This window comes from Rhinatrema bivittatum, chromosome 2, assembly GCF_901001135.1.
Source record: "Rhinatrema bivittatum chromosome 2, aRhiBiv1.1, whole genome shotgun sequence".
NCBI classification, from domain to species: Eukaryota; Metazoa; Chordata; class Amphibia; order Gymnophiona; family Rhinatrematidae; genus Rhinatrema; species Rhinatrema bivittatum.
This window is the reverse complement of record NC_042616.1, coordinates 39,812,503-39,826,619: the sequence shown is the minus strand read 5'-3', so window position 1 is coordinate 39,826,619 and position 14,117 is coordinate 39,812,503. Positions and strand designations below refer to the sequence as shown.

Below are 14,117 nucleotides of genomic sequence, written 5' to 3'. Positions count from 1 at the left end.
ATATAATACAACAATTATAATAGACATATATAATACTACCAAAATAGAATGCCCTGTATCAAATATCCATGACCTTGGACGTCCGGCCGGGTGCTCAAGGCAGTGGGGCCTCCAATCATGGACGTCCGGAAAGAGACAGGATCGTCCATGAACGGAAGCCACGACCTCTGACGTCCAAGGTCGCGGCTTCCGTTCATGGACCTTCCCGCCTGTATCCGGGCGTCCATGATTGGAGGCCCCGCTGCCTTGAGCGCCCGGCCGGACGTCCAAGGTCGTGGATATTTTATACAGGGCATTCTATTTTGGTAGATCACATGGTGGTCCCCTGACTCTAGCATTCAGGGTACAAACGAGGACCTTTTCCTTCTGTAAGAGACCATGTCCTTATTAAAAAGCGTTTCCCCCGGCCGGACGTCCAAGCCACGACCTTGGACGTCCGGCCGGGCGCTCAAGTCAGCGGGGCCTACAGGCGGGAAGGTCCATGAACGGAAGCCGCGACCTCGGACATCCAAGGTCGCGGCGTCCATTCATGGACCTTCCCGCCTGTATCCGGGCGTCCATGATCACAAGCACCGCTGCCTTGAGCGCCCGGCCGGACGTCCAAGGTCGCAATCCCACTCCATGAGGGTGAAGGGCTCCTCATAGAAAGAATCAGAACCTGTCTATCCAGAGGATAATGGCAGAGCAGTACTCTTGTCTCTGTTGCATCCCTGATTTAAGGACTTCACTGTGGGAGTGCAGACCAGGAAAGGAGTCCTGAGAGCTTATTTAGACTTCCTCCCATCTGGTCTGGGTGGAGCTGTGGTATAGCCCACTTATTTGGACTGGTCTGGCAAGAACAATAAGGAAGGTGATATTTAAACTTCAGATTTATTAGGCTACCCAAATGTTTTAGCTGAGTAAGATTGTACTGTTTTATTATTGTTTTTATGATTTTATATTTGTTTTATGCTGTTGTGAAGTGCTCTGATCAGTATTTTTCTGAATAGGCGGTATAGAAAAGCCTGTAAGTAAATAAATAAATACATGGACTTACCTTTCAGTTTCCTTTTTCTTTCGTCCTGCCAGACCAGCCCAGCACCCACCCAGGGTGGTCACAATGATCAAGGGCTCTTAGTCTAACAAGTTGAGAAAACTAACACTAAGTAAGTGGTTGCCCACTTTGAAGGTAGTTGGTCTAATCATGACCTTGGAGTAGAGATTATATGATTCCAGAGTTAATGAACATGAAGTGAAGCTTCTTGGCTGCATCAGGTTTTGGATGTGGTGGTGATTTGGAAACCAAAAGAATTGCCTATGGTTGTCTTAGCTCTGACGTAGGATCCTGAAACACTGAAAGCAGCACCAGACCCCCCCCGTAGGGGGAGTGAAGTCAGCTCTGAGCTTTCTTTTCTCTCTGTATCCATCTGTGGGTAATGGGAGGACGTAACCCACTTGTTTGGACTGGTCTTGAAGAATTAAAGGAAATTACATTAACAGGTAAGTTTGAATTTCACCATTTTTTATTTTTTTTTTAAGAAACCCATTTTATTAAGTTGGTTAGCTGCTTTAACAAAATGAGATGTACGGGGCTGTAGGACTGACCCAGGCGTTTAAAGTGCAGATGGGAGGAGTATCCCCCCCAATACTCATCAATTTTTCAGATGTGACGCCTTCCTTCCTCCCCTCCCTGGCAGCTGCTGGGTCACCTTATTTATGAGAGCTCGCTGTCTGGTTTGTGACATACGAAAAGGTTGAGAAAAAACACTGAGTTACAGTGAATGAAAAATGAATGGCACAGCTGCCTGCAGCAGTGAATTGTAGTTAGGGTAAAATGATGGTTGCATGGGGCTGAGTAGGTTACGATGAGGGTATAAAGGATGTTGCGTTCTCTATGCCAGTAAAACATAAGAGGAGGCGGGGGACGATGGATGCACGGGCCAGGGCTTGGAGCTAAGTTTCAATGCAAAAAAAGTACAGATTCATTCATTTCAGATTCTAAAATGCAAAAGGGAAGTAGATGATGGGCAAGTGCAGAGGGAGGGGGTGTGCAAGCTGTGCATTAGCACAAGGTGGCAGCCTCTGGGGGGCAGCACCAGTGGAGGAAGGAGAAGTCCCCCCTCTCTCTCTCACTGATAGGATTCAGCAGCTAATTGGTTCTCCTGAGGAGAGTGACACCAATCAGAGGGAGGAGGAGGAGGCAGGAGGTAGCAGCCCTGGGCTCAAATTACAGCTTCTGTATACAGAGGGGGGGAGGCTGACTAGGAGTAAGAAAGGAGAAGAAGGGAGAGAACAGCAGAGAGAGGATAATAAGGGGTGAATGCCGAGGGAGGATAAAGACTGATTAAATGCTAGGTGGGACGAGGAAAGGGTTGAATGCTAGGGGGGAGGCATTGAAAGGTGATGAATGACCTTTCCTGAAGTCAAGCAATACAAATTTTGACACGCGGTCACCTTTCTCCTCCCCCTGAACATGTTGTCCGCAGTAGCTGTGAGAGAAGCAAGGGTTGGGAGGGGAAATGTAGGGAGTAAGATAACTGGGGGGGGGGGGGGGGGGGGGGGGGGGGGAGGGGTAGAGAGGATGCACGAGATGCTAATGGGAGGGTGTGGATTGAGCTTGGAGAGAGGATGTAGGCCAGATGGAATGAGGGAGCACAAGAGAACCTAGGGGGCGTGAGAGAGGTCAGGGTAAGAGAAATAGAGGGAGAGTGAGAGGATCAGGTGGGAATGAGTGCAAGAGAGTTGGAGGAGAGGGATTGTGAAAGAAAGAAGAGGTGGTGATGGGGATGGTTTTGTGGAAACAGGCAGCTATGATGTCAGAGCTGGGGATGGGGTGAAGGTGATGAGAAGATGAGGGAGGGTTTAAGAGAGAGAGAGAGAGAACAGCCACTGAGGGATGATTGTGTATGAGAGAGAGTCATGAAATCAGAATGTCTCATTTACTTTCTGTTTCCCTTTTCCCATTGATTTCTCTGGAGTTGGGGCAGGTGAGGCACTGGAAAGAGTTTCATATGGGAGAGGGATGCGAGCGCATTTTTTGGCTTCCTGCCTTTTCTCTGAGCTGACAGTCTGAGCATGCTCAGTGAGTTCCTCCCTTCCTCCGCCCTATTCCAGATGTTGTGGATGTTATGAAGGAGACTCGCATCTTGTTGTATAAGGCAGGGGTGGGCAATTCCAGTCCTCAAGGGCCACAAACCAATCAGGTTTTCAGGATATCCCTAGTGAATATGCATGAAATAGATTTGAATACAAGTGAGGCAGGGTGCCAACTCTCTCATGCATATTCATTAGGGATATCCTGAAAACCCGACTGGTTTGCGAGGAGCAGAATAAGGGATAATGAGGCTTGTGCATATTGAAATGAGGCTAAGGTGGTGCACCATTCATAGTGGGAATCAGATTTAAATGATGTGTAAAGAGGGTTTATGAGATTTTTCTGAGACATGCAGGTTCCTGAAACTATTCCTCTTTAAATTAATGCTTGAATATTTTTCTTCACTGAAGTTGTTGAAGTTCTTCATGCTGGAAGTATTTTTAAGCCTTGAATGTGGGGGAATCTCACCCGGAGTGATTACGGGAAACCTAATGCAGTGTTCTTACCCCAGGATCAGGCTCTCCGACCGTCACCCCTGATATTATCTCCCACATTGAACGAGGGGAAGAGCCGTACGTCAAGGACGAGCTGGGATCAGAGGAAAAAGAAACTGGGAGAAGCAGCTGCTCAGGTGAGTGCAGGAATGAGAGGGACCGGGGTAAAACTGCTGAGAGGAAGAGTGGAAGGAGCAGCTGGGAACTGCAGAGACCCCTGCACAAGCTTCTCTGAGATCTCTCTAATCACTCACAGGGTTTCTGTTGCATGCACCAGTAACACAGGACAGAGCTTCTCACCAATGTGCTGCTGGACAACCTTTGTGCTGAATTCAGGGCCGGTGAATAGGCACTCGAGCTGAAGTAAACCTTAATTGATTTTCAAAGTATCCTGAGGAGCTAACTAAACAAAGTTGATAGAGCTATTGGGCCAGATCGGATACATTCATGTGGTTTGAAGGGAACTTGGAGACGTTCTGGCAGCTTTGCTGGCTGACCTTTTAGAATCGGGAACAGTTCTGGAGGGCTGGAGGCAGGTGGGCGTGGTTTCCCGTTCACAGATGTGGAAGTAAGGAGAAGCTGGGAACTACAGGCTGGTTAGTCTGACCTCTGTGGTGAACAAATGAAAGGAATCGCGCTAAAAGAGAGGATAGTGCAGCGAGTTGGATCAAGGAAGCAAGCTAGATATGTAGTGTATTTGGATTTCGGTAAGTCTTTGACACTAAAGCGACTTCTAAATAATTGAATGCCCTTGGTATAGGTCCTAATGGCTGCACTAAGATGTATGTTGAGAACAGGCACTCGCATTGAGCATCCGTTTTCCTAATGCGCACGCAGCCACATCCCCTGGGCAATGAATGGGCTGCGTAAAAAAGGACTGCGGTAGAGGAGAATTGTGCGTCCGTAGCGCTGAAATGCATCTGGTGCCTACAATTGCAACGGGCGTTCAATACGAGTGCCGTGTTTATCCCGCTGCTTTGGCCAATTTTGCCGAGGTTGCTGAACTCATCTATAGCTTAAGCGCCCCTTTATATGGGCATCTAAATTGTGCATCCAGAAAATATTTTTTTAAAATCAAGCCAATATACATTTTATTTTTCAAAACCGCCAGCAGTAAATTTAAGTGTCACAATGATACTAAGTAGGCAGAACCACAGAGGGCCCTATTTTTACATTTCTCAGGAGCCCTTGACCTCGTGGATTGACTTTACATCCTCTCCTGGGGCAGGAGTTAAATTTGCCTGCGCTGAAAAGGGTGCGCTGGGCGCTCAGCGCTTTCCTGCATCGGGCTGGTGATGGCTGATAGCCTCAGCTGCATGGAATTGAAATGTGAAGGGCGCTATCGGCTGTGCATTCTTTGGGTGCGTGTTGTGGACGCGCTCATCTCCTTGTTGCATCGGGTGCTAGTCCAGCGCGTCCAAAATGCGCATAGACCCGTGTGCTAGGCTGAGCGCACGTTATTGCTTCAGCCCCCTGAGATAGAAACTGGTTGAGTTGGAGGGGGCAACGGGTTGTGATAAATGGAGGGCACACTGAGGAGAGGAACATTGCTAGCCGGGCGTCTCGGGGATGGGTACCTGGACTAGTTCTTTTCAAGTTTTTTTTTTTGAGTTGCATTGTGGAAAAAGTATTGGGAAAACCTTTGTCTTTTGCTGATGATACTAAAATCTGCAACAGGGCAGGCAGCCCGGAAGGTGTGAAAAACCCAAGGAGTGAGGTAAAGAACCTTGAACAATGGTTTCGAGTCTGGCATTTTAGGCTGCAGAGTTATGCAAAAGCCCTCAGAAGTGATACAGTACAGGGATGAAATTCTTCCAAGCATGAAAGAAAAGTGGGATTCTGGGGATGAATGTGACTGATGATCTTATGGTTTGCCAAGTCAGGTGGAGGAGGTGATGGCAGGGCCGGTGCAATCGACTGCGAGAGCTGGGCACTTGCACAGGGTGTCGGCTCGGAGAGGGTAAGTGACCCGGGTGCCACTGGGGGCTGAAGTTCAGAGGGGGGGATGCAAAGCTGTCCAGTGAATCCCAACCCACCGGCAGTTTTAGTTAAGAGGAGGCTGCCAGGCAGACAAATAAAGAGAAATCATGGGCCTCCCGGCCGGCCCTGTCTTTCCAGCAGCCAGGATAAGGAGAAGCCATGGGGTTGACCAGCAGCTCTCATCCCGCTGGTGGCCAGGAAGACAAGGAGATTGCAGGGCTGCCCAGTTGTCTCCGTTCCACCAGCAGCCAAGATGATGAGGAGACTGCGGGGCCATCCAGTGGTTTCCAACAGCTGAAGTGAAAAGGAGGGCCCAGGGCTGTGATGTCAGGCCTCAACCAAAGAAGAGTCGGGAGTCTGGAGACACCGATTTTGTGTGAGAGAGGGAGCTGACGTGTGTGTGTGAGAGAGCATGAGCGGGGTTTGTTGTGTATCTTTTAGATGCATGTAAGAGAGGAGAAAGTTTGTTTTCTTTTTTTTAGTCTAAGTTTGCATTGAGTTTTTCTAGATATTAAACGCATTTAGACCATAAACCAACTGCTAGAACCATGTCCCTGTTACCCCCTCCCACCTCCCCAGAAGAGGACTAATTACTCACTGTAGGCTCTCCCAGGTTTTAGTGACCAAACATGCCCATGAGATGCAATCTATTTTCTTTGCAAGCCCAATTAGTTTTTCCATTAAGTATGTACTCCCGAGTGTCTCTTATACAGGTCTGACATGGATGAATGGTCCTTTTGCTTCCACTATGTTGCTACTTCACAACTGCTAAAATTTGAATTGGCCATTTTTTTTTTCTTTTTAACTCTTTTATTTATAAAATGTATCAATATACCATGCTTGACAAGAATAGGGATTGCAATGAATTTTCAGAGTAACAGAATATGAACAGCAAAAACCCTATACAGAGATCCACAAAGGAGAGAAAGGTGAACTAAAAAAAAGCATTAAATTCAAAGCTCCTCACTCAAAGAGCACAAGACATCAGAAATCATCTGTCACATTACTGTGGAGTTGATGGTGGTGGTTTCACGATCTTATTATATAGCAAAACTTTCAGCTGCTTAGGTTAAAAAAAACAAAAAAAGGTGTATCGCATGATCCAGAAGTTAACAATACATTTTGCTGGATATTTTAAGGAAAACAGTTCCCCCGGAGTAATAACCTCTTTAAACTGAAGGAAAGCCTTCCTCCTAACCTGGTTTTGTTTACAGACATCCGGAAATACCCAAACCTTTAGACCCATAAAGAAAAAGCTCCTATTACAGAAGAAAAGCCACATAATAAGATTCTTGTCGGCCTTGGACACACAAGTAACTAATAACATAGCCTGCTCTGGAATATCAATGGAACTCTCCAGAAAACCAGTGAGATTAAGGAGAAGCTCCTACAATATCATCTTCTCTCTTCTTTCAGGATAAATATACAAACTTTCATTAAAGAGGGAAGAGACTCCTCGGCTATACAAAGACCTCCTTTTAGGTATTTCTGAAACCGATCTGATGGAGAAAAAAAAGAGAGCAAGGAAAATTGTTTTCACATTTTTTTTATATAACTTTTTATTTTTCAGAGATAAACAAGACATTGACATGATCCATAACAGCACGCAACATAACAGGCTTATCCATTACTTAAACAACTAATAGAGAAACCCAAAGTATTCAATCATCAATGGGGCACTCTTCAATTCACAGTGCAATTAGAAGTATGCTGTTTCCAAACTCTCTAATTTGGATTTTAAAGCGAAGGTGATACACGCCAAGATGGTCAACTCCACGATCTTATTTCACCAAATCGACACCTGTAGTGAGGTCTTCCTAAAGGGTACAATAGTCAGACGTCCAGCTTGTAGAAGATGAGACACTAAGAGCCGGATTTTCAAAACGTTACTCGTGTAAATCGGACCTACGCGCGACGTTCATAAAGCCCCGGGATGCGTGTAAGTCCCGGGGCTTGCAAAAAGGGGCGGGGCGGGGTCAGGCTCCCGGCACAGCGGCCATATTTGCTGCTGTGCCGGGGATCGCGTGCAACTTACTTCAGCCCCGGGGATGAAGACAGTTTGGAAATAAAAGAAAAAGGGGGGAGGGAAGGGAAGGTGAGGTGGGGGGTAGGGAACGGGAGAAGGCAGCTATTTACAGTGCAGGTATTTTTACCTTCAGTGTGGGGAATAGCAATTTTCTAAGGGCCTCTTCATCCAGGTCAACAAGTGTTGTCTCTGCCTCCCTCCTTGATCCTTGGTGGTCATCTTTCTCTTCTTCCTTCCTGGATCATGGTGGTCCTCTATCTTTTCTCTCTTGATCCCTCTCTACCTCTGGTCTAGCATGATTCCTGGGAGTCCTCTCCTCTCCCCTGAAAGGCCGCCATCTACTCTTACTCCCCTTAACCAGGTCAATCATAGATTCCTGTCTCCTTCTGACTTATCTATAGTAGAGACATCCACGCCAGCTGCTTGTAAAGTTGGCAGAGCTCCAGTGTGGTTTTTACCTGCGCCATGATGCCCTTAATGGTAAAGGCTAGACCCCGGGGGTAAACCCAGCGATACCGGATATTTTCTTTCCGCAATAGGGGCCGTCAGTGGCTGAACTTCTCTCCTGCATCACAGCGTTGCAGGTGCCAAGTCATTAAAGATTTGAAGTTCATGCCCTGCCCAGCTGCACGGTGATGCTCGGCGGGCGCAGCTTAGCAGGTCCTCCTTGACCAGGTAACTGTGAAGGCATGCAATGATATCTTTAGGGGTCTTGCGAGGAGCATTTCCTAGCACACAATGTGCTCTCTCGACCACCACCTCGGTCTGGCGATGAGGTTCTCTCTGTTCAAGCTCCATTGCATTAGCAAATTCTGGGTTTCAGGCAAGCTCCGGATCCTTATATTGGACCTGAGGGACCGATTCTCCAGGTCCTCTAATTTGAGCTGCGTCTCTTCAGATTTCTGCTGGAGGTCCACGAGGGTCTGTGGAAAACGCTGCCATTTTCAAGGCCTGTCCCTCCACCATGCCCTCTGCGTCCTCCACGTGGCGGCCCAAATCTCGCATTTCCGTGCGGAGGTGGTCGAGAATATAATTAACTTTGTCCTTTAAGGACCGGATGTCTTTTTTGATATCAGCGAACCATTTGTCAAAGTCTGTTTTTGTGAGGGAATGCAGTGCCGTGGCCGCCTCTGAGGCGGTGCGCGGTGACTCGGGCCGCTCGGCGCCATCTTGCCCCGCTGTCTTGGAGCTCAGGGCCGCGAATCGGAAGCAGGAGGAATCATATTGAAACTGCCCCAGATGAATCGTTTTTTGGGCGGCCAGCCATATTGCAGGTCAGACGCGTGAGCGATAGCTGTGAGTCTTGATGTGGCAGTGCCCGAATTACTCACAAAAAGCTGAAAAAACGGCAGTGGGTGAAGCGAAGTATCGGGGCTAGACATCCATAACTCTTGGTGACGTCACTTGCTCCCCCTCATCGAAGCTTTCTGCACTTATAAGAACATGCCATACTGGGTCCATCAAGCTCAGCATCCTGTTTCCAACAGTGGCTAATCCAGGCCATAAGCACCTGGCAAGTACCCAAAAACTAAGTCTATTCCATGTTACCGTTGCTAGTAATAGCAGTGGTTATTATCTAAGTCAACTTAATAGGTAATGGACTTTTCCTCCAAGAATTTAACCAATCCTTTTTTAAACACAGCTACACTAACTGCACTAACCACATCCTCTGGCAACAAATTCCAGAGTTTAATTGTGCATTGAGTAAAAAAGAACTTTCTCCAATTAGTTTTAAATGTGCCACATGCTAACTTCATGGAGTGCCCCCTAGTCCTTTTATTATCTGAAAGAGCAAATAACCGATTCACATCTACCCGTTCTAGATCTCTCATGATTTTAAACACCTCTATCATATCCCCCCTCAGCCTTCTCTTCTCTAAGCTGAAAAGTCCTAACCTCTTTAGTCTTTCCTCATAGGGGAGCTATTCCATCCCCTTTATCATTTTGGTTGCCCTTTTCTGTACCTTCTCCATCGCAACTATATCTTTTTTGAGATGCGGCGACCAGAATTGTACACAGTATTCAAGGTGCGGTCTCACCATGGAGCAATACAGAGGCATTATGACATTTTCCGTTTTATTCACCGTTTCCTTCCTAATAATTCCGAACATTCTGTTTGCTTTTTTGACTGCTGCAGCACACTGAGCCGATGATTTTAAAGTATTATCCACTATGATGCCTAGATCTCTTTCTTGGGTGGTAGCTGTCATAATGTTAAGAAATTAAGTCGCGTTTGTTATTCAATATTATAATGTTATAATTGTTAAAACAATGCATAGATGCAGTTTTTACAATGTTACAATGTAAAGATAATATGACCGGTTGTCACACTATCACACAAGTTATCATGTAAATCGATGATACACATTTATTTATTTATTTTTAACTTTTCTATACCGATGCTCCTGTACATATCGCACCGGTTTACATGGAACTGAAAACTGTCGCCGGAAGGCGTATACAATGAAACATAGTAACCAAGAACTGCCAATACCAATATGCGTTTACAATGAAACATAGGAACCAAGAACGTGCGGGGAGAAAATGAAACAGATATGTGAAAAACTTTAGCAACATAAGAGAATACACTATCATATAATGTGGTAGATATAACATAATATTAAAATGAGTAACTTTAATAATAATAAGAATGGGAATGAGGCCTAAGCCTCGGGGAAACGAGCCGGTAGGGGGCAGAAGGGAGAGAGTTAAGGGAGAAAACCGCAATGAGCAATGGGACGTTTAGCATTGGAAGGATTCAAGGGGGAGAGAGAGCATGGGTGAGGGGATTATCTGTCCGAAAAGGCCTGTCTGAAGAGCCAGGTTTTCAGTTTCTTTTTGAAGACTTAAAGGGCAGGGTTCTTGGCGGAGGTCTGGTGGGAGCGAGTTCCAGAGTGGAGGCCCAGCTGTGGAGAGGGCGCACTTCCTTAAAGAGGTTTTAGCAGGTGGGGTATATAACATGTCTTTGTATGCTCTTCTAGTGGGTCTGTTTGAGGTGTGTGGCCTTATTTGGAAGGTTAGATTGAGGGGGGAGATATTATATAAAGCCTTGTGGATCATCATGAGGGTTTTAAAGAGGATCCTGAATTTGATTGGTAACCAGTGCAAGTTTTGAAGGATGGGAGTGATATGTTCTCTTCTGTTGGCATTAGTGAGGATCCTGGCTGTGGCGTTCTGGACCATCTGAAGAGGTTTGATTGAGTTGGCGGGTAGACCCAGCAGGAGGGAGTTGCAGTAGTCCACTTTGGATAAGACGATGGATTGTAACACCAAACAGAAGTCACGGAGGAGTAGTAATGGTTTTAGTTTTTTTAGTACCTGCAATTTGAAGAAACATTCTTTTGTTGTGTTTATGAATTTTTTTAGGTTAACTTGATTGTCGAGAAGAACCCCCAGATCTCTCACATGTGAAGAATGGTTAATTGTAGTTTTGGCTAGTTGCGAAAGGCTTGAGGAGTTGAGAATAGTGTTGTTGTTGTCCTGAGTTAGTAGGATCTCAGTTTTGTTAGTATTTAGGACGAGATTGAGGTTAGTGAGAAGCTGGTTGATTGCTTGAAGGCAGCTGTTCCAATGGGACCAGGTTTTGTGAAGAGATTCGGTAATAGGGATGAGGATCTGGATGTCGTCTGCATAAAGGAAGTGGGTTAATTTTAGGTTAGAAAGTAACTGGCACAGCAGGCGGAGGTAGATGTTAAATAGGGTGGGTGAGAGAGATGATCCTTGGGGAACTCCTGTGTTAGCTCTGACTGGGTGTGATTCTTTGTTGTTGATCCTCACCTTGTAAAACCTATTTTCGAGGAAGGATTTGAACCAGTTGAATGCAGATCCTTTGATGCCAATGTCTGCCAGTCGCTGAAGTAAGAAAGTATGGTTCACGGTGTCAAAAGCTGCGGACAAATCCAGCAGAGCGAGTAGGTAAGGTTGGCCTTTTCCAAGTTTAGGAGGATGGTGTCTGAGAGCGTAGATAGTAAAGATTCCGTGTTTAGTGCCTTGTGGAAGCCAAATTGTGTTGGGGCAAGAATGTAATTCTCCTCTAGGTATTCTGATAGTTGTTTGTTTACAACTTTTTCCATGAGGTTGGCTACCAAAGGCAGGTTCGCTATGGGACGGAAGTTGGCTGGGTCAGATGGCGAAAGATTGGGTTTTTTTAAAAGAGGTTTGAGTATTGCCAGTTTGAGTTGATCTGGTACAAGACCCTGAGCTAAGGAGCAATTTATGACGTCTGCTAGTGGCTTGGCAATGATGTTTGGGATGGAACGAAGCAGGTTGGATGGAATGTGGTCTGCTGGGTGCGAGGAGGGTTTAGTTTTCTTGAGGATGTTTTCTATTTCTAGCGAAGATGTCGATTCGAAGGAGACTAGAGATGAGTTTCGTTGATGGCTTGTGGGGAGAGTAGAGGGGAATGGTGGAAAGGGCGTTGTGAGGGGCGAGATGAGACTGGAGATTTTTTTCTCAAAATAGTCGGCCAATTCATTAGCTTTACTGGAGGCTTGGTCGTCCAGAATGAGAAGTGTGGACGGTTTGGTGAGGGCTGATACGTAGGAGAACAATGCTTTGGAATCGAAAATGAAGTGATGAATTTTTTTTGAGAAGAATTCTCTCTTTGTTCTGTTGATGACTTTCCTGTAAGCATTTAAGCAGGATTTGTAGGCAGCTAGGGTGGTTGTGGAGGGGTTTTTACGCCAGCTATATTCTATTTTTCTGAGGTTCTGTTTGGTGGACTTCAGTTCCGGTGTGAACCAAGGTTTCCTGTTGTCTCTCTCCGGATGAAGTGTTTTGGTGATCTTTGGGCAGGTTCGTTCAGCTACCTTGCTGGTGATGTTGATCCAAGACCCAGTCGCACTGTTGGCGACAGACAGGTCGAGTTGGTCTAGTTCACTGGAGAACTGTGTGCTTAGGAGTTCTGTGGAACAAGGTTTCCTGAAAGTTACCGTGGATGTAGGGGCTGCCTGGTGTGGGTGTTCCTTAATCGCTAAAGCCGTGGAGATGACTTGGTGGTCCGACCATGGGACTGGTGAGCAAGTAGGGTTAGAGGCTAGTGAGATGCCCTCATTTATAAACACATGTTTGAATGTCGGTACATAAAAACAAACAAATAAATAAATAAAATAATATGGAACCTAACATTGTGTAACTTTAGCAGGGGTTATTTTTCCCTATATGCATCACCTTGCACTTGTCCACATTAAATTTCATCTGCCATTTGGATGCCCAATTTTCCAGTCTCACAAGGTCCTCCTGCAATTTATCACAATCTGCTTGTGATTTAACTACCCTGAACAATTTTGTATCATCTGCAAATTTGATAACCTCACTCGTCGTATTCCTTTCCAGATCATTTATATTGAAAAGTAAGGGTCCCAATACAGGTCCCATTATTGAGCCCATTAAAATGATGCTGTTTGCACCATTTTTTCGAGTGGTTTGAAGCAGCAGTCGGAAGGAACGTGCAAGCGTTGTTTTGCAGCTGAGGTAAAATGTTCGTTCCTCCTCTTTAGCATTTGTAAGTGCAGGGTGATATTTAAAGATGGTGCTCTGAAAGGCTGTGTGGGAGAGACGCCGAACCCATCGGGCAGCTGTTGGAGTTTTCCTTCCTTTCTCCCTCCCATTATGGTGCTGATGTCGTCATTGGGATTCCTTGAGCCTTTATACCAGTGGGGAGGCAGTGGCACGCAGCCAAAGCCCTGAGGCAAAGGGTGCATCCCTTTTCTTAGATTTTTGTTTTTTTTTTCATCTATATTTTCTGGCCAAGTCTACTAATTATCCTCCAGTGTTAGTAGACTTATGGATGCCCTTATTCAGCTCTCTCAGATAGAAGCGGGTGGTGATGGGGCAGCCATCCCCCCACCATCCCAAGTCACAGGATTCTGTGGTTCCAGACACCAGGTCTACACCCTCCATTACTCTGCACTTCCCTGAGGTTAGAGATCCACCGATACTACCAGCTGCGCCTCTGCTCCAGCCTTGCAAAAGGGGAATATAGGAGAGGCTTCTGCTGAGCTTACGAACAGTTTTCTTGTGGTATCACGGACTGAGAATACTTTGTTACAGACTTTGTCCCAGCTATGTGATTTTTTTTCATCCGGTCAGAATTTGAGCAGTGTTTTCAAGGGATGGGACAGCATGTTTCTACGTTTAAGGATCATAATAGCCACTCAGTTGGCTAATATTAAAATCCAGTTATTTTTCCATAATAAATTGGAGTCTTTTGAGAACACAAGTAGAGCAAGTAGATCCTGAACTTTTCCAGTACTAGGGTTTTTGTCCCCTTCTGAGTTGTTCAAAAAATATGAGAGGGATACTTTACATTGCTACTGATATTTCCTTCTTTTCTGAAGAGTTTGATATTAATTTTGCTTGTAACTGCATTAACTCATGTTAATGATTTAAAGATTAAATTAAAAAAAAAAAAGATGAAGGTGCCTCGCGCTATTTTGAAGTGAATAGCACTCATGGTCTGGCTATAGTGCTGACATTGTTAGGTTCTTAGGCATATTTTGAGTTGGTTTGGTTTGTTTCTTTGGATTTATTTCAACCAGCAAGG

At 45.7% G+C, this 14,117-nt stretch overlaps 1 protein-coding gene across 1 annotated transcript in view; it reads left to right on the top strand.

Moving 5' to 3' along the window:
- The window catches only part of LOC115083893 (zinc finger protein 585A-like), an 83,275-nt gene that overhangs the window by 15,553 nt on the left and 53,605 nt on the right, over positions 1 to 14,117 (top strand). The window contains exon 3 of the mRNA XM_029587947.1: positions 3,585 to 3,704. Within this exon, the coding sequence (XP_029443807.1) occupies positions 3,585 to 3,704 (120 nt within the window). The remainder of the gene's footprint in view (positions 1 to 3,584; positions 3,705 to 14,117) is intronic.